Source organism: Trematomus bernacchii, unplaced genomic scaffold, assembly GCF_902827165.1.
Source record: "Trematomus bernacchii unplaced genomic scaffold, fTreBer1.1, whole genome shotgun sequence".
Lineage (NCBI taxonomy): Eukaryota > Metazoa > Chordata > Actinopteri > Perciformes > Nototheniidae > Trematomus > Trematomus bernacchii.
The window spans coordinates 269,354-290,264 of record NW_022987681.1 but is presented as its reverse complement, the minus strand read 5'-3'; the positions used below and the strand labels follow the sequence as shown (position 1 = coordinate 290,264).

Here is a 20,911-nt window from a genome sequence, read left to right as displayed (position 1 = left end):
ACGGAGACGATAGGTTGGGACGTGTATACGGAGACGTTAGGTTGGGACGTGTATACGGAGACGATAGGTTGGGACGTGTCACGTGTATACGATAGGTTGGGACGTGTATACGGAGACGATAGGTTGGGACGTGTATACGGAGACGATAGGTTGGGACGTGCCACGTGTATACGGAGACGATAGGTTGGGACGTGTCACGTGTATACGGAGACGATATGTTGGGACGTGTATACGGAGACGATAGGTTGGGACGTGTATACGGAGACGATAGGTTGGGACGTGTATACGGAGACGATAGGTTGGGACGTGTATACGGAGACGATAGGTTGGGACGTGCCACGTGTATACGGAGACGATAGGTTGGGACGTGTATACGGAGACGTTATGTTGGGACGTGTATACGGAGACGATAGGTTGGGACGTGTCACGTGTATACGGAGACGATAGGTTGGGACGTGTCATGTGTATACGGAGACGATAGGTTGGGACGTGTATACGGAGACGATAGGTTGGGACGTGTATACGGAGACGATAGGTTGGGACGTGTATACGGAGACGTTAGGTTGGGAGTGTATACGGAGACGATAGGTTGGGACGTGTCACGTGTATACGATAGGTTGGGACGTGTATACGGAGACGATAGGTTGGGACGTGCCACGTGTATACGGAGACGATAGGTTGGGACGTGTCACGTGTATACGGAGACGATATGTTGGGACGTGTATACGGAGACGATAGGTTGGGACGTGTATACGGAGACGATAGGTTGGGACGTGTATACGGAGACGATAGGTTGGGACGTGTATACGGAGACGATAGGTTGGGACGTGTCACGTGTATACGATAGGTTGGGACGTGCCACGTGTATACGGAGACGATAGGTTGGGACGTGTATACGGAGACGTTATGTTGGGACGTGTATACGGAGACGATAGGTTGGGGACGTGTCACGTGTATACGGAGACGATAGGTTGGGACGTGTCATGTGTATACGGAGACGATAGGTTGGGACGTGTATACGGAGACGATAGGTTGGGACGTGTATACGGAGACGATAGGTTGGGACGTGTATACGGAGACGTTAGGTTGGGACGTGTATACGGAGACGATAGGTTGGGACGTGTCACGTGTATACGATAGGTTGGGACGTGTATACGGAGACGATAGGTTGGGACGTGTATACGGAGACGATAGGTTGGGACGTGCCACGTGTATACGGAGACGATAGGTTGGGACGTGTATACGGAGACGATATGTTGGACGTGTATACGGAGACGATAGGTTGGGACGTGTATACGGAGACGATAGGTTGGACGTGTATACGGAGACGATAGGTTGGGACGTGTTACGGAGACGACTAGGGTTGGGACGTTGTATACGGAGACGATAGGTTGGGACGTGTATACGGAGACGATAGGTTGGGACGTGTCACGTGTATACGATAGGTTGGGACGTGTATACGGAGACGATAGGTTGGGACGTGTATACGGAGACGTTATGTTGGGACGTGTATACGGAGACGATAGGTTGGGACGTGTCACGTGTATACGGAGACGATAGGTTGGGACGTGTCACGTGTATACGATAGGTGGGACGTGCCACGTGTATACGGAGACGATAGGTGGGACGTGTATACGGAGACGTTATGTTGGGACGTGTATACGGAGACGATAGGTTGGGACGTGCCACGTGTATACGGAGACGATAGGTTGGGACGTGTATACGGAGACGTTATGTTGGGACGTGTATACGGAGACGATAGGTTGGGACGTGTCACGTGTATACGGAGACGATAGGTTGGGACGTGTCACGTGTATACGATAGGTTGGGACGTGCCACGTGTATACGGAGACGATAGGTTGGGACGTGTATACGGAGACGTTATGTTGGGACGTGTATACGGAGACGATAGGTTGGGACGTGCCACGTGTATACGGAGACGATAGGTTGGGACGTGCCACGTGTATACGGAGACGATAGGTTGGGACGTGCCACGTGTATACGGAGACGATAGGTTGGGACGTGCCACGTGTATACAGAGACGATAGGTTGGGACGTGTCATGTGTATACGGAGACGATAGGTTGGGACGTGTCATGTGTATACGGAGACGATAGGTTGGGACGTGTCATGTGTATACGGAGACGATAGGTTGGGACGTGTCATGTGTATACGGAGACGATAGGTTGGGACGTGTCATGTGTATACGGAGACGATAGGTTGGGACGTGTCATGTGTATACGGAGACGATAGGTTGGGACGTGTCATGTGTATACGGAGACGATAGGTTGGGACGTGCCACGTGTATACGGAGACGTTATGTTGGGACGTGCCACGTGTATACGGAGACGATAGGTTGGGACGTGTATACGGAGACGATAGGTTGGGACGTGTATACGGAGACGATAGGTTGGGACGTGTATACGGAGACGATAGGTTGGGACGTGCCACGTGTATACGGAGACGATAGGGTTGGGACGTGCCACGTGTATACGGAGACGATAGGTTGGGACGTGCCACGTGTATACGGAGACGATAGGTTGGGACGTGTATACGGAGACGTTATGTTGGGACGTGTATACGGAGGACGATAGGTTGGGACGTGTATACGGAAGACGTTATGTTGGGACGTGTATACGGAGACGATAGGTTTGGGGACGTGTCACGTGTCATACGGAGACGATATGTTGGGACGTGTATACGGAGACGTTATGTGGGACGTGTCACGTGTATACGGAGCGATAGGTTGGGACGTGTCACGTGTATACGATAGGTTGGGACATGTCACGTGTATACGATAGGTTGGGACGTGTCACGTGTATACGGAGACGATAGGTTGGGACGTGTCACGTGTATACGGAGACGATAGGTTGGGACGTGTCACGTGTATACGATAGGTTGGGACATGTCACGTGTATACGATAGGTTGGGACGTGTCACGTGTATACGGAGACGATAGGTTGGGACGTGCCACGTGTATACGGAGACGATAGGTTGGGACGTGTCATGTGTATACAGAGACGATAGGTTGGGACGTGTCATGTGTATACGGAGACGATAGGTTGGGACGTGTCATGTGTATACAGAGACGATAGGTTGGGACGTGTCATGTGTATACGGAGACGATAGGTTGGGACGTGTCATGTGTATACGGAGACGATAGGTTGGGACGTGTCATGTGTATACGGAGACGATAGGTTGGGACGTGCCACGTGTATACGGAGACGTTATGTTGGGACGTGCCACGTGTATACGGAGACGATAGGTTGGGACGTGTCACATGTATACGGAGACGTTAGGTTGGGACGTGCCACATGTATACGGAGACGATAGGTTGGGACGTGTATACGGAGACGATAGGTTGGGACGTGCCACGTGTATACGGAGACGATAGGTTGGGACGTGCCACGTGTATACGGAGACGATAGGTTGGGACGTGCCACGTGTATACGGAGACGATAGGTTGGGACGTGTATACGGAGACGTTATGTTGGGACGTGTATACGGAGACGATAGGTTGGGACGTGTATACGGAGACGTTATGTTGGGACGTGTATACGGAGACGATAGGTTGGGACGTGTCACGTGTATACGGAGACGATATGTTGGGACGTGTCACGTGTATACGGAGACGATAGGTTGGGACGTGTCACGTGTATACGATAGGTTGGGACATGTCACGTGTATACGATAGGTTGGGACGTGTCACGTGTATACGGAGACGATAGGTTGGGACGTGTCACGTGTATACGATAGGTTGGGACATGTCACGTGTATACGATAGGTTGGGACGTGTCACGTGTATACGGAGACGATAGGTTGGGACGTGTCACGTGTATACGGAGACGATATGTTGGGACGTGTCACGTGTATACGATAGGTTGGGACATGTCACGTGTATACGATAGGTTGGGACGTGTCACGTGTATACGGAGACGATAGGTTGGGACGTGTCACGTGTATACGGAGACGTTATGTTGGGATGTGTATACGGAGACGATAGGTTGGGACGTGCCATGTGTATACGGAGACGTTATGTTGGGACGTGTATACGGAGACGATAGGTTGGGACGTGCCATGTGTATACGGAGACGTTATGTTGGGATGTGTATACGGAGACGATAGGTTGGGACGTGCCATGTGTATACGGAGACGTTATGTTGGGACGTGTATACGGAGACGTTAGGTTGGGACGTGTATACGGAGACGTTAGGTCGGGACGTGCCACGTGTATACGGAGACGTTATGTTGGGACGTGCCACGTGTATACGGAGACGTTAGGTTGGGACGTGCCACATGTATACGGAGACGTTAGGTTGGGACGTGCCACGTGTATACGGAGACGTTATGTTGGGACGTGTATACGGAGACGTTAGGTTGGGACGTGCCACGTGTATACGGAGACGTTAGGTTGGGACGTGCCACATGTATACGGAGACGATAGGTTGGGACGTGTCACGTGTATACGGAGACGATAGGTTGGGACGTGTCACGTGTATACGGAGACGATAGGTTGGGACGTGCCACGTGTATACGGAGACGTTATGTTGGGACGTGTATACGGAGACGATAGGTTGGGACGTGTCACGTGTATACGGAGACGATAGGTTGGGACGTGTCACGTGTATACGGAGACGATAGGTTGGACGTGTCACGTGTATACGGAGACGATAGGTTGGGACGTGTCACGTGTATACGGAGACGATAGGTTGGGACGTGTCACGTGTATACGGAGACGATAGGTTGGGACGTGTCACGTGTATACGGAGACGATAGGTTGGGACGTGTCACGTGTATACGGAGACGATAGGTTGGGACGTGTCACGTGTATACGGAGACGTTATGTTGGGATGTGTATACGGAGACGATAGGTTGGGACGTGCCATGTGTATACGGAGACGATAGGTTGGGACGTGTATACGGAGACGTTAGGTTGGGACGTGTATACGGAGACGATAGGTTGGGACGTGTCACGTGTATACGGAGACGATAGGTTGGGACGTGTCACGTGTATACGGAGACGATAGGTTGGGACGTGTATACGGAGACGATAGGTTGGGACGTGTCACGTGTATACGGAGACGATAGGTTGGGACGTGCCACGTGTATACGGAGACGTTATGTTGGGACGTGTATACGGAGACGATAGGTTGGGATGTGTATACGGAGACGATAGGTTGGGACGTGCCACGTGTATACGGAGACGATAGGTTGGGACGTGCCATGTGTATACGGAGACGTTATGTTGGGACGTGTCACGTGTATACGGAGACGATAGGTTGGGACGTGTATACGGAGACGATAGGTTGGGACGTGTATACGGAGACGTTATGTTGGGACGTGTATACGGAGACGTTAGGTTGGGACGTGTATACGGAGACGATAGGTTGGGACGTGTATACGGAGACGTTATGTTGGGACGTGTATACGGAGACGTTATGTTGGGACGTGTATACGGAGACGTTATGTTGGGACGTGTATACGGAGACGATAGGTTGGGACGTGTATACGGAGACGTTATGTTGGGACGTGTATACGGAGACGTTATGTTGGGACGTGTATACGGAGACGTTATGTTGGGACGTGTATACGGAGACGATAGGTTGGGACGTGTATACGGAGACGTTATGTTGGGACGTGTATACGGAGACGATAGGTTGGGACGTGTCACGTGTATACGGAGACGATATGTTGGGACGTGTATACGGAGACGTTATGTTGGGACGTGTATACGGAGACGTTATGTTGGGACGTGTATACGGAGACGATAGGTTGGGACGTGTATACGGAGACGTTATGTTGGGACGTGTATACGGAGACGTTATGTTGGGACGTGTATACGGAGACGATAGGTTGGGACGTGTATACGGAGACGTTATGTTGGGACGTGTATACGGAGACGATAGGTTGGGACGTGTCACGTGTATACGGAGACGATAGGTTGGGACGTGTCACGTGTATACGGAGACGTTATGTTGGGACGTGTATACGGAGACGATAGGTTGGGACGTGTCACGTGTATACGGAGACGATATGTTGGGACGTGTATACGGAGACGTTATGTTGGGACGTGTCACGTGTATACGGAGACGATAGGTTGGGACGTGTCACGTGTATACGATAGGTTGGGACATGTCACGTGTATACGATAGGTTGGGACGTGTCACGTGTATACGGAGACGATAGGTTGGGACGTGTCACGTGTATACGATAGGTTGGGACATGTCACGTGTATACGATAGGTTGGGACGTGTCACGTGTATACGGAGACGATAGGTTGGGACGTGTCACGTGTATACGGAGACGATATGTTGGGACGTGTCACGTGTATACGATAGGTTGGGACATGTCACGTGTATACGATAGGTTGGGACGTGTCACGTGTATACGGAGACGATAGGTTGGGACGTGTCACGTGTATACGATAGGTTGGGACATGTCACGTGTATACGATAGGTTGGGACGTGTCACGTGTATACGGAGACGATAGGTTGGGACGTGTCACGTGTATACGGAGACGATAGGTTGGGACGTGTCACGTGTATACGGAGACGTTATGTTGGGACGTGTATACGGAGACGATAGGTTGGGACGTGTCACGTGTATACGGAGACGATATGTTGGGACGTGTATACGGAGACGTTATGTTGGGACGTGTCACGTGTATACGGAGACGATAGGTTGGGACGTGTCACGTGTATACGATAGGTTGGGACATGTCACGTGTATACGATAGGTTGGGACGTGTCACGTGTATACGGAGACGATAGGTTGGGACGTGTCACGTGTATACGATAGGTTGGGACATGTCACGTGTATACGATAGGTTGGGACGTGTCACGTGTATACGGAGACGATAGGTTGGGACGTGTCACGTGTATACGGAGACGATATGTTGGGACGTGTCACGTGTATACGATAGGTTGGGACGTGTCACGTGTATACGGAGACGATAGGTTGGGACGTGTCACGTGTATACGGAGACGTTATGTTGGGATGTGTATACGGAGACGATAGGTTGGGACGTGCCATGTGTATACGGAGACGTTATGTTGGGACGTGTATACGGAGACGATAGGTTGGGACGTGCCACGTGTATACGGAGACGTTATGTTGGGATGTGTATACGGAGACGATAGGTTGGGACGTGCCATGTGTATACGGAGACGTTATGTTGGGACGTGTATACGGAGACGTTAGGTTGGGACGTGTATACGGAGACGTTAGGTTGGGACGTGCCACGTGTATACGGAGACGTTATGTTGGGACGTGCCACGTGTATACGGAGACGTTAGGTTGGGACGTGCCACATGTATACGGAGACGTTATGTTGGGATGTGTATACGGAGACGATAGGTTGGGACGTGCCATGTGTATACGGAGACGTTATGTTGGGACGTGTATACGGAGACGATAGGTTGGGACGTGTCACGTGTATACGGAGACGTTATGTTGGGATGTGTATACGGAGACGATAGGTTGGGACGTGCCATGTGTATACGGAGACGTTATGTTGGGACGTGTATACGGAGACGTTAGGTTGGGACGTGTATACGGAGACGTTAGGTTGGGACGTGCCACGTGTATACGGAGACGTTATGTTGGGACGTGCCACGTGTATACGGAGACGTTAGGTTGGGACGTGCCACATGTATACGGAGACGTTAGGTTGGGACGTGCCACGTGTATACGGAGACGTTATGTAGGGACGTGTATACGGAGACGTTAGGTTGGGACGTGCCACGTGTATACGGAGACGTTAGGTTGGGACGTGCCACATGTATACGGAGACGATAGGTTGGGACGTGTCACGTGTATACGGAGACGATAGGTTGGGACGTGTCACGTGTATACGGAGACGATAGGTTGGGACGTGCCACGTGTATACGGAGACGTTATGTCGGGACGTGTATACGGAGACGATAGGTTGGGACGTGTCACGTGTATACGGAGACGATAGGTTGGGACGTGTCACGTGTATACGGAGACGATAGGTTGGGACGTGTCACGTGTATACGGAGACGATAGGTTGGGACGTGTCACGTGTATACGGAGACGATAGGTTGGGACGTGTCACGTGTATACGGAGACGATAGGTTGGGACGTGTCACGTGTATACGGAGACGATAGGTTGGGACGTGTCACGTGTATACGGAGACGTTATGTTGGGACGTGTATACGGAGACGTTATGTTGGGATGTGTCCCGGAGACGATATGTTGGGACGTGTCACGTGTGCCGGAGACGATAGGTCGGGACGTGTCACGTGTATACGGAGACGATATGATGGGATGTCTCACGTCGGCCGGATGTCGCCAATGACGTAATAGGTGCCAAAATTCTGGATCTGCTTGTTAGCACCCCCCTTTTTTTTAGAGATGTGGTATACGGAGGAAAATGTCCTGACACTTTGTGAGTCTCCTGACACACCGGGGACACGTGTTGATATAGAAAAGACATCACAAAGTGCATTTTGCGTGATAGGTCCCCTTTAAACAACTTTAATACATTTGTATATCCATTTAAATAAATATGCCTTTTTTTTTTGTTTACCGTCTATTTCTTTTCGTATTTTAAATTTGCCTTATTTTAAACTTTATTTACAAATAAGGTTTGTTTTTACCAGATTTATATATTTGTAATATATTTACTCTCGCTTTACAAAGACTTTTTATATATATTTTTATTTTCATTGTCTCTTGTTTTCATTTGGTTTATAGTCTTTATAGATCCAGGTTCTACTGGTCCAGTCCCTTGTAGTTCTGGTTCTACTGGTCCAGTCCCTTGTAGTTCTGGTTCTACTGGTCCAGTCCCTTGTGGTTCTGGATGTGGTTCTTGACGCTCGCCACGATCTTCTCCTCGCTCTTGGACCGGTTGTAGTAGTCAAGGAAGAGTCCGTCGGGGCTGACCAGGTAGATCAGAACCGTGTGGTCCACGATGTAGTCCCCGTCGTCGTCCTTGGGCCCGGCGCTGGCGTAGACCCGGTAGTCCCGGCCCGCGTGCTGCACCTCCTCGGGGGTCCCGGTGAGGGCCACCAGGCGGGGGTGGAAGTCCTGCACGTAGCGGGCCAGCGCCGGCACGTCGTCCCGCTGCGGGTCCACCGTGATGAAGAGAGGCTGCACGGGGGGCAGCAGGGGGTCCTGGGGACACAACGTAAATACAATCATTAATTGAAAGGTCCCCCATCATGCAAAACTCCCTTTGTGATGTCTTCTCTACATCACCATGTGTCCCCGGTGTGTCCCCGGTGTGTCCCCGGTGTGTCCCCCGTGTGTCCCCGGTGTGTCCCCGGTGTGTCACCATGTGTCCCCAGTGTGTCCCCGGTGTGTCACCATGTGTCCCCGGTGTGTCCCCGGTGTGTCCCCGGTGTGTCCCCCGTGTGTCCCCGGTGTGTCACCATGTGTCCACGGTGTGTCCCCGGTGTGTCACCATGTGTCCCCAGTGTGTCCCCGGTGTGTCACCATGTGTCCCCGGTGTGTCCCCCGTGTGTCCCCCGTGTGTCCCCGGTGTGTCACCATGTGTCCCCGGTGTGTCCCTGGTGTGTCCCCGGTGTGTCCCCGGTGTGTCCCCGGTGTGTCACCATGTGTCCCTGGTGTGTCCCCGGTGTGTTCCCCGGTGTGTCACCCAGGTGTCCCCGGGTGGATCCGGGTCCCCGGTTGTGGTCCCCCGATGTGTCCGGTGTGTCCCCCGGGGTGTCCCCGGGTGTGTCCCCGGTGTGTCCCCGGTGGGTCACCCGGATGTGTCCCCGGTGTGTCCCCCGTGTGTCCCCGGTGTGTCCCCGGTGTGTCACCGGTGTGTCCCCGGTGTGTCACCATGTGTCCACGGTGTGTCCCCGGTGTGTCACCATGTGTCCCTGGTGTGTCCCCGGTGTGTCCCCGGTGTGTCCCCGGTGTGTCAGGAGACTCTCAAAGTGTCAGGAAATAAACCCCTCTCTCTTTTCCTCCGTACCCACATCTCTAAAAACGGGGGAACAACGGAGCTGATCCAGATTTGCTGCGTCATGACCACATTACTAAGATGTGGGCGGGCTTTACACCCACGGGCCAATCAGAAACGTTGCTGTCAGAAACAATGAGACGTGTTCTGGAAGTAATAGAGTGGCGAAGTCCCTCCCCTTCCGGTGGACCTCCATGGGACCTTATTTCGGAAAAGTTATGCATTGAAGTCAATGGAGAGAGAAAGATTATCTTTCGATCCCGTTTGAATTGTGCCACGAATTACACATATGATGTTTGTCAATTTAAAAGATAATTTTGCAAGTCAAAAAAATTAAAATGTGTCGTAAAACTGTGAAGTAACACATTTGTTTGTGTGAAAGGCTCAATGAACTACATCTCTGGTCAACAACACACGTCACCAAGATGGCCGTCACTACTGTCTTGTCAACAAAACGATTGACTACCCTCACTATCACCACAATGAAACACGTCCTGAAGAATGTCATGCAAAGCTGCCTGCCTGCCTTCCTTTGATTCTCTCTGAACTGCCTGGTCGTTTTAATGTTTAATGTCAACCATTTGTGCAGATAGCATGAAGTAGAGAAGATCGCCGATGCTAGCGTTAGCGTTAGCATTTCTCCCCCGGGCTTAAATGGTGTATTATAGAATGATCACACCGGTGACAGTACTCTTCAAAGGGTTCACGAAATATGACTACTACTCTTACTGTTTAACATGTTGGGTTACTTAATGTTACTTCATGTTAAGGCTAATAAAAATGACAAGGCTGTAATGCTAACTAACGTGCTAGCTACTAGCTAGCTTGATCCACACACTCCTCTTTCATCAGACGGGAAGCGAAAGAACGAGCAAGACCCATTGCTGGTATGATAACAACCTGGTACTAAGCACACAGGCATCTTGTGAAAGTTATCTGATCTTAGCCAGCGCCATATAGATAGATTATATCTATATGGCGCTGATCTTAGGTATCTCTTAGTGGAGGAAAACAATTGTGACATCACTTACGCGACTCTGGGATTTGTAGTCTTTCTAGTTGCGTATTTTTCATAGTCTTATATTTCAACAGTTTTACGACAAACTGTGACTTTTTTTGACATGGAAATGATTTTTTAAGATTGACAAACATCATATGTGTAATTCATGGCACAATTCAAACGGGATCCAAAGATAACCTTTCTCTCTCCATTGACTTCAATGCATAATTTTTCCGAAATAAGGTCCCATTACCCGGAAGTAAGTGGGCGTGACTTCGCCACTCTATATGGTCTGTGTTGACATTAGCATGCTAACACTCAGAGCTAACCTGTACTGGAGAGAGCATGTAGATAATATGAACAGACCTGGTCCAGCGTGGTGACGGCGCTGCTCAGCTTGTCCAGCTCCTCGGGGCAGATGTCGGGGCAGTGCGTGAACCCGAAGTACAGCAGAACCCACCGGCCCACGAAGTCCCGCTTGGTTCTGCGTCGGCCCGTCTGGTCCAACAGGCTGAAGGTTCCCTGACCCAGAGACACCTTCCGCAGCTGGTCCAATCGGATCTGCCGCTGCCGCTGCTGCTTCTCCAGGTAAACGAAGCCCCAGCCGGCCAATAGGGAGCCTCCGATCAGCAGAGAGACGACGAGGCGGGTCCGGAGCTTCAGACGGGCCGAGGAACCAGAACCAGAACCGCCCTGAGAGGAGGAGGGGAGGAGGAGGAGGAGAGAAGGAGAGGGGAGGGTAAATAATATGAGAACAAATGTAAACTGTAAAGAAAATAAAATATATACCATCTCAAATTAAACTAATGAATATTAAAGTGAAATAACCTTTGAGAGGAAGCAGCGCTGGGTCAGCTGAGGAAGAGGAGGAGGAGGAAGTCTGAGACATGTCCTCCTCAAGAGTCCTCCACGAACTACATCTCCCACAATGCACCTGAGGCCCAACATCTCTGCACTTCTTCCTGCAACACAAACAGTGAACAAATACTCTTGCATGTTTTTAACTGCAGTTTGAATTATAATAGAGACTTAAACCCTGAGTTCACCTGTAGTGCAGTTAGAAGTATATATACACAGATATCAAGTTAAAGAAGGATATTTCAGTACAAGTACCCTTAAAATGTGTATTTATATGCAGTATTTTGGAATAAATCGTATTTCTGTTCCTTTAAAATCACCTGAAGGTTATTACTTAAGTTAATAAGATAAAGTACCTTTTTTAACTCTTACTGTTTAATAAAAAAGGGGGATTTATGTTACTAATTTAATACAAATAGATCTTTATTTAACATTTTGTTTGACAGTGTTAAAGCAATATTAAAATTCGTGACATCAGAAATGAAGGTATTTCAGTCAAATCTCCTCACATTTAGGAATAAACTGTATACTTTAAACCACCTGATATGGATATAAATCACCCTGAACGGTGACTAAGACCTCCACCTGTAGTGCAGTTAATACAGATATCAAGTTACAAAAGGATCATTAAATAAAAACCCTAAAATGTGGGATCTTTCCGGGTTTGTAAACTGTAATTCATCTGTTTTTTATTTTTAATAAATCGTATTTTTGTTACTTTAAACCCTCCTGACATCGACATAAATCGCCCTGAAATGTGACTAAGAAATCCATCTACCCGTTAATAGGTTTATATTTAACACATTGAAACGATAAATTAAGTTTTGTAACACTTTTTGTTAGAAATACGAGCTTTTCTGTGCTAGCAGAAGCCGACCGGGCAGTTAGCATCAGAGCTAACGTGTTTAACCTGGGTCACCTTTAGCTGTGATGCTAACGCTAGCGTGTTTCTCTGCTCTAGTAAACAACAGATTGTTTGTGATAATAAATAAACATGATATCTGACCTTCAGCGCGAGAGCTCCGAACTCATGTTTCTGTTTCAGAGACAAGAAACAGTTTTAAACATATGTAACTGAGACAAACTGAACCGGAAGTGGATCTGTTTCTGTTTACAGGAAGCAGCGTCAGAGCGCGTCACTGCCCCCTGGAGGAGAGAGGGGGAACTACAGGTTGTAACATGAACTATTATTATTATTATGAATCTTTAAATATGCAAATGAGGTGTCATTTAATGGTGTTCTTTTTGTTATATAAAAAAGATCTAAGAAATTATTCATCATGATTCTGTAAAAATAGTATAATAACTTTTTTGTATTATTTTTTGTTTATAATATTTGTAATGAATAATATCAATTATCATTCATCATTTTTACTGTTTGCATCTCACAGAACCATTGACTTACACACAAAACAAAACACATTAGAGATAGAACAAATCCAACAGAGACAATGTACAGAGAATAAGCTTCATTTTGTTTTACTTTCTCCACATTTGAATGAATACGATGTGTTCTTTGTGATACTGGGAGGAGTGGGAGGTGAAGATCCTCGAAAGCCTCTTCTTTGCACAAAAAACTTCATTCTCAGATTCCCAGGAATGTCTGCTCAGCTCTCAGTCAGCTGTTTATAACACGCTGTAAATAAGAATACCTTTATCTCCCATTATCTCCCAGTGACGTACAGCTCTTACAGTACCACGTGTGTGTGTGTGTGTGTGTGTGTGTGTGTGTGTGTGTGTGTGTGTGTGTGTGTGTGTGTGTGTGTGTGTGTGTGTGCGTGTGTGTGTGTGTGTGTGCCAAGACACGCCACTGTGCACTTGCTTATTTAATCCTTCTTTATAGAAATGCTAATTCATTCCATGCTGTTTTGTTTTCTGAGAGCAAAACAAGTTCCTCGAAATCTCTTTGTGTCAAACTCCCTTCAGGTTTCCAGGAATGCAGAGTCACGTGGGTCTCCTGCTGGGGAACACACGCCTTACAATAAATGATAATGTCTTTCAGTTGATTTAAAGCCTCTCTATAATTCAGCATACATAAAGAAAGGTGTGTGTATGTGTGTGTGTGTGTGTGTGTGTGTGTGTGTGTGTGTGTGTGTGTGTGTGTGTGCGTGCGTGTGTGTGTGTGCGTGCGCGTGTGCGTGTGTGTGTGTGTCTAGTCCACCTTAAATACACGCTCCTCTCAGCACCACGTGACGCCCTTATTCTTGGAAAGTTCCTGGAAACCCTCCTCTGTGTTTACGGTTCTCCCGGTGATTAACGGCGCTCTGTCCCCGGTGAAGAGACGCGGAGGACGGACACAGTGTTCCGGAGACACTCGGTGCTTTAGATTAAATACATCGTTGCTTGTTTGTTTTTATATTTGTTTGTTTATTTACCGTCTCAGTGCCGCGCGCTTCTCTGTCCACGCGCCATTTGTGCGTGAAGAGGACCGAGAACCGGAGAGAAAAACACCGACTCTTCTGAGGATTTCTACCCGTAAATGTGACGCCATGACGGGCTACTCATGGAGGGTAAACAGGCATCGCTGGTCCTGAGCCAGCCGACTTTTAGCTTCAACTCTGAGACCCCCAGGTAATGTACACTATATATAATTAAACAAATCAACATTTAGTGACATGTGATTATTTACAAAGGTAACGGACAGGTGAGGGGGGGGAGGCACACCTGTGCTGTAACCCAGCTGGGGGGGGCGAGGGAACTGTGCCAAACTGCGTTACTTATTCTATAGATTTAAGGTTAATACGGTTTATTGTTAGTGTTAAAAACTGCAGGAAAATTAAATTATATTTTATGTTTTTATGAAACTTTAGTCTTGAATTCGGCTGCATTACATTTAAAATATATAAAGGCTGTAAAAAATAAAAATCACCTGAAGCCAAATGATATTCACTTTTTAGCTATTTAAAGTAAACTCGGTCTTTCTGCTAGCTTTTTATTTCCTGTCCTGTTTTTAATTCGTATTTATTTTTAAATTAATAAAAGCTTTAAAAAATGAATAAATACTTTATATTTTAAGCCAAATTATATTAAAAATGTAAATAATTTAAAGTAAACTCTGTTTCCTTCGGGTGTTTGAATCAGCTGGAAGATGTTATTATAATCTACCTTTTATATTACTGTCTTTCATTTAAAGTTGATAAATGTTATGTTAAATAATAACAGCTCCTTTTCAATGCAAAGGCTACCGGGTGAAACTCTTCTGACCCGAGCTCCTCCAGCAACACACACACAATCAAATACAAATCAAATACAGTTCAAGAAGTTGATATACATGTGAATAGTAATGTGATCCTCTGTGTTATAAACCTGAGGGGAAGTTACAGTGATCCAATATGTGGGTTTCTACAAACTGTTGTCAGACAGACGGGTGTCGAACTATCATGATTGATTGATTGATTGAAAAGTTTATTAACAGCTTGTATATTGGGTACAGTACAGTACAGCTCAAAACATACAATTGTTAAGGGGATGCAGACCAGAGAAAGACTTTCGTCTTGTTTACATCAGGGTCCCCCATTTCCAATTCATCATATCATTTAAGACATATAAGACATATATGACATACAGATGGCTTATTTACAATTTACATACAGGTGGTTTTTTACATACAGATGGATTATTTACAATTTTCATTTTAGATTTCGTTCTAATACATCCTAACCGGACATTTAAGACATACCAAGTCTACAGATATACAGTTAGTAACAGAGTCTAAAATGCGAGTATATACATAGATGGGGGGGGGAAGCTGTCCATTGTACGACAGGTTGAGATTTGTACCATTACCGGGGCCAGTTTTGCAATGCTTTCCCCCGAAGGTGCTCTTTAAGAGAGGTTTTGAAGGTAAGTATAGTTTTACTTTCCTTTACAGTTGTGGGAAGAGCGTTCCACCTTGATGTGGCATAATTGCGAAACGTGTATTCCCCTTTTTTTGTGCCAAATCTGGGTGTTAGGGGTTGTAATTAACATGCTGCGCTTCCCCTTCTGTCTGCCCCCCCCCCAACTTAGGACTGTAATGTGGATTGCCTTCCTTCCTGTGTCTCATCTGTATAAAGCAGTGGTTCTCAACTGGTGGGTCGCGGATGTGTGAGTGAAGAAAAAAAAGTTGGAAAAAAAAAATTGGAATTTATTTTTTTTGGGGAAAAAGTCAAACTTTTATTTTGAAGGCCCGATTTTCTTCTCAGAGTGTACCAGAATGCATAGTTTATGTTACTATTTCTAAAAATCTCCTGGGGGAGAATCCCCCCAGACCCCCTGCTGGGGTTGGGTTTCAGCATGTGTGCCTTTTTATATAGTTCAGCTTTGATTCCATCATCTCATTAAACCTTTTTAAAAGCATACTTTAGTTCTGTGAAGGGATATAAGGGATATATGCACTGTACTTCACTTTTATTAATATTGTATGCTCAAAAGCGTATATATATATTACAGCACGATTTTTTGTTGAATAGATTTGAGTGCTTCAAAATGTTGGGTCGCGATGTATTGACCAAGTAAAAAGTGGGTCCCGAGGCCTGACCAGTTGAGAACCACTGGTATAAAGGACATTAGGCGCGTTCATACCGGAGTACTTTTCCCTTTTAGTTCCGATAGTTCCAGGGATTTTGCGTTCACACCAAAAATAACCTGTTCCCCCTTTTCAGTCGCTGCTAGAGAGGTGGTTCTTTCCTGGGGAGGAAAAGGTTCCAATTTCTGATTGGCTGGGCGGATTGCAAACCACGCCCCGTAACACTCTGATTTTACACTCTGTTTTGTGAAGCCGCCATTTTATTTGCTTTATTAGCATTATTAGCACAAAATAAAACGTGGGAGCGGTGGAGTGATGAGGAGGTGACGGCGCTTCTGGCGATTTACCCCGGGACTCCGGGTGGCAGTATACGCCGTGAAGTTGTTTGCGGCCTGCCAGTAAACCCAAAGCAGAAGAAGAAGAAGTGACGTCAGTGGCTTCATTTGCCTAATCCTCCCTCAGGGACTTATTCAGGTGTGAACGCGATCTGCTAGAAAGTTCCAGGGACTAAAGAGTTCAGCGGGACTAAGTACTGGGGACTAAGTACTTGGGGACTAAGTACTGGGGACTAAGTACTGGGAACTAAGTACTGGGGACTAAGTACTGGGGACTAAGTACTGGGGACTAAGTACTGGGGACTAAGTACTGGGAACTAAGTACTGGGGACTAAGTACTTGGGGACTAAGTACTTGGGGACTAAGTACTGGGAACTAAGTACTGGGAACTAAGTACTGGGAACTAAGTACTGGGGACTAAGTACTGGGGACTAAGTACTGGGGACTAAGTACGGCAAAGTACTTGGTGTGAAAGCGCCTCTTGCCTTTCTGTGTAACGGGGTCAGAGCCTGGCGCTATCTACTCGTGCAGGACGTCTGTCCTTCCAGCTGGAAATATGATCGATTCTGTTAAATGCTATAACTCTTTATTAAATAACACGACTTTGGTTTAAGCTTGTATATTTGTTCTTTTCTTACCAGAAGGTGATTGAGTGTATGTCAGGAGATAAACCTAATCTCTACTTTTGTTCTGAACCGTCCACTCTGAACTCTGGGAAACACTGAAGTACTGGTGCTGGTCTCCAACTGGTTCATTAGTCCAATGATGAATTACACCAAACTCTGTTCACATTTCTACCCGTTCAAGTTTGGATTCTGCACGATTACACTACTCTATGTTTTTATGTATTACTATAAAGGCATGCATACAAATACAATCCGATTACTGTACTGCAGTCCTACTTCAAGGGTCGGGACTGAATGTGTTTTCTCTGTTTCCAGTGCATCCGGCTGAAGGTTGGACCAGTTCTAGGCTGATTGGGGACCCTCTTTAGTCCAAAGGTTGGACCAGCGTACGGACCGTCTTTGGGCTCCAGGCTGGACCAGTTCTGGACAGAAGGTTGAACTATCTTTAGGCAGAATATTGGTCCAGACTTACCCCGTCTTTAGGCTGATTGTGGACCATCTGTTGTCCAATGGTTTGAACATCTTAAGGCTGAATATTGGACCTGACTGAGCCCATCTTTCGGGTGAAGGTTTCTCAATCTGTAGGCAGAAGATTCTACCAGTTCTAGGCAAAGGTTGGACCATTTTTGGGTTTAAGATTGGACCAGCGTACGGCTTTTGGACATCTTGAGTTAGAAAGCTGGACCTGATCTGGACTGACGGTTGGACCATCTTTAGACTGACGGTTGGACCTGAGCGAGCCCAGCTCTGGCTGACGTGGATCTGTCCGATGACCTGCCAGTCCTCCGAGTCCACGGAAACCATCGAGAGCGACCGGCATTCGGACAACAGCTCCAGGGTGGTGGAATCAGACGAGAGCCGCATCGCCTCGGCCATGAAGGACCTGAGGAACACAGGTACGGCTGAAACCTGGTTTATTACAGCGGTCTGAACCCAGAACCAGCAGATCTTTGTTGAGATTTGAATGGCAATAAAGGGAACCACAAAAGGAAAACAGAATGCTTCGTGAAGTCAGACGGTAAAAAAAGCTTGTTTTTCTGAATGGAGTTCTGTTTGATCAAGGCTAGGCTAAGCTAACACTGTAAATCCTCCGTCTACATTCAAAATAACGTCATCAAATGATAAATGATGCAGCAGATGTATTGTTCATACCACAGTCAGTCCATGTTTTATAAACATCAGTTTCTGTACAAATACGCACATGTGGCGCCTCTAGAGCGGAAAGCCTTTGTACAGAAATACGAGGTTTTGTATCCGCTCTGTCACAGAGAACAGGAACAGACCAACAATTCAAACTATGTAAATTCATTCATAATAGTTGAAGTCGTTTTTAAATTGTGCCAGTTTTTAATGTTTTGTTATTTGCATATTGACGGGTTAATGTGTTTTAAAGCTGTATTCCTCTGCCGTAGTGTTTCAGGTCACAAATACATGGATCCTGAGATTGAAGATCAAGCCGGGGACCAGGGAGAGTTTTCTAACAGATATGTTCTTGTTTTTCATCGAGTCTCTCTCTCCCCCCCCTCAGGCTGGTACTGGGGCGGTCTGACGGCGAACGAGGCCAAAGAGATCCTTCAGGAGACGTCTGAGGGAACCTTCCTGCTGCGGGACTCGTCTCAGAGCGACTTCCTGTTCACCATCTCCGCCATGACGTCCGCCGGGCCGACCAACCTGCGCATCGAGTTCAAACACGGCAAGTTCAAGCTGGACTCGGTGCTTCTGGTTCGTCCGCGACTACGCACCTTCGACAGCGTGGTTCACCTGGTGCAGCATTACATCACGCTATCCAGGTCCGGAGACCGCGCGGCGAGGAGCTCTTCTTCTACGGTGAACTCTTCGTCCTCATCTTCCTCGGTGCAGTTGTTGTTGACGCGCCCGGCGTACACGGCCTTGCCGCCGCTGCAGCATCTGTGTCGCCTCGCCATCAACAGCCGGACGCCACAGGTTCAGGATCTGCCGCTACCCAACAGACTGAAGGACTACCTGAGAGACTACAGCTATCACGTGTAGCGCCCAGCTGGTGGGTTAGCACGTTAGCTCGGCTGCTAAGATAACGCCTCTGTGATGGTCTCAAACAGGAAGTAAGGTAACCAATAACTCCTCAGATTCATTCAGATTCAGTCCTACAATAAGAGCATTCAACCATGGAGAAACACCTGAGAGACTACAGCTACCGCGTGTAGCGCCCAGCTAGTACGTTAGCATGTTAGCTCGCTCGCTAACAAGATAACGCCTCTGTGATGGTCTCCAGCATTTGAAACAGGAAGTCAGGTAACCAATAACTCCTCAGATTCCTTCACATGCTCTCAGATCCTCTTCTTCAGTAACAGATGCTACGCTCTCTAAAACACAGAAGGCGTCTCTGACTCACCTGGAGGTCGTTTCTTCTTCTCTGGTTCTTTATCGCTCACGTACAGAGACGTTGAGTTTGACGATTTACCTTAAAGTCACAGAAAATATCAGAGAGATTTTTAAAAGAGCTTTACGACATTTACATCACCAATCACAACAGCTTGTGGAAATAAATGTAGGGTTATAATCTACGTTATTATCAATTAGTGTCAGTTAATATTTGATTTAATTTAATTGAGTTAAAAAAACATCAGAGAAAAGGTTGTTAGAGCAACATCTTGACATTTTGATTTATTATTTTTATCCCATTAAAAAGTCCCAAAATCAATTTAATTTATTTAAAAAACAAAACATCAAATGTTCATTTCTGTTGCTTCAGAAGTAGTGATGGGAATTACGGCTCTTTGAAGGGAGCCGGATCTTATGGCTCTGTTCCTTTCCAAGAGCCGTTCAAACGAGCCGTTCAAAAGAGCCGTTCAAACGAGCCGTTCAAAAGAGCCGTTCAAACGAGCCGTTCAAAAGAGCCGTTCAAACGAGCCGTTCAAAAGAGCCGTTCAAACGAGCCGTTCAAAAGAGCCGTTCAAACGAGCCGTTCAAAAGAGCCGGTTTGTTTTTAAGGGGGCGGGGTTACTTGGTTTATCTGCAAAATAATCACCAGGATAACGATTGACTGTATTGCCAGAAATCTACTTTAACTCACAGAAGATGTCTAACTTGCTTCATCTCTCGGCCGAACTCCAACTCAAGCAGCGTTACGCCATCGTGGTCTACGGCTAATGTGCATTCAGGAGAGCAAGTCCCCGTAAAGGCGAGTGGATTTATGGCCGGCAGCGAAACAACGATAAAAAGAACGGCTCTCACCAAGTACGACTCGGTTCCCTTCGTACCAAAGAGCCGTTCAAAAGAATCGAATCGTCCGCGTACGTCACATCACTATTTAGAAGTGACTCAATGAATACCGTTAGAAATAGAGAGTTACGTTGATTGTGTTGAAACTAAATCCATTTATTTAAAGACTTTATTTGACATATTTCTAATCTTGCACGGACATCTAAAGTCTCTAAAGATATTTCCAAAATGTAGTTTATCTACGAGGAAAGTGTTCAATGCTCGGACCAAAGCAAAAGATGAGTCGATCCAATGAGTCTAAATAAATACCAAAGACGAAACAGAAATCTAAAGCTCTAAAAAAGATCTTCAGTTTTTTCCCGAGGAGATTTTTTCCCATGGTTTTTCTGCAGTGGGTTTGTTGTTGTTGTTGTTGGAACGGAGGCCTCTGATTGGCTGACGGGCGACCTC

At 47.1% G+C, this 20,911-nt stretch overlaps 2 protein-coding genes across 3 annotated transcripts; one reads left to right on the top strand and one right to left on the bottom strand.

Annotated features, from left to right (window-relative positions):
• Positions 1–8,479: 8,479 nt before the first annotated feature.
• LOC117487656 (protein SCO2 homolog, mitochondrial) lies at positions 8,480–12,910 on the bottom strand. Its single transcript, XM_034136293.1, has 4 exons — positions 12,799–12,910; positions 11,763–11,896; positions 11,301–11,627; positions 8,480–9,138 (listed from the first exon to the last, which is right to left on the bottom strand). Exons 2-4 carry the CDS (start codon positions 11,880–11,882, stop codon positions 8,797–8,799), a joined length of 789 nt encoding a protein of 262 aa, XP_033992184.1. The 5' UTR covers positions 11,883–11,896; positions 12,799–12,910; the 3' UTR covers positions 8,480–8,796.
• Positions 12,911–13,946: 1,036 nt separating this feature from the next.
• socs2 (suppressor of cytokine signaling 2) lies at positions 13,947–20,139 on the top strand. Of its 2 annotated transcripts, XM_034136295.1 has the most exons (4): positions 13,947–14,363; positions 15,801–15,863; positions 17,576–18,156; positions 18,789–20,139. In XM_034136295.1, exons 3-4 carry the CDS (start codon positions 18,030–18,032, stop codon positions 19,268–19,270), a joined length of 609 nt encoding a protein of 202 aa, XP_033992186.1. In that variant the 5' UTR covers positions 13,947–14,363; positions 15,801–15,863; positions 17,576–18,029; the 3' UTR covers positions 19,271–20,139. The 2 variants fall into 2 exon arrangements, with proteins under 2 accessions (XP_033992186.1, XP_033992185.1); XM_034136294.1 differs by lacking the exon at positions 15,801–15,863.
• The last annotated feature ends 772 nt before the right edge of the window (positions 20,140–20,911 follow it).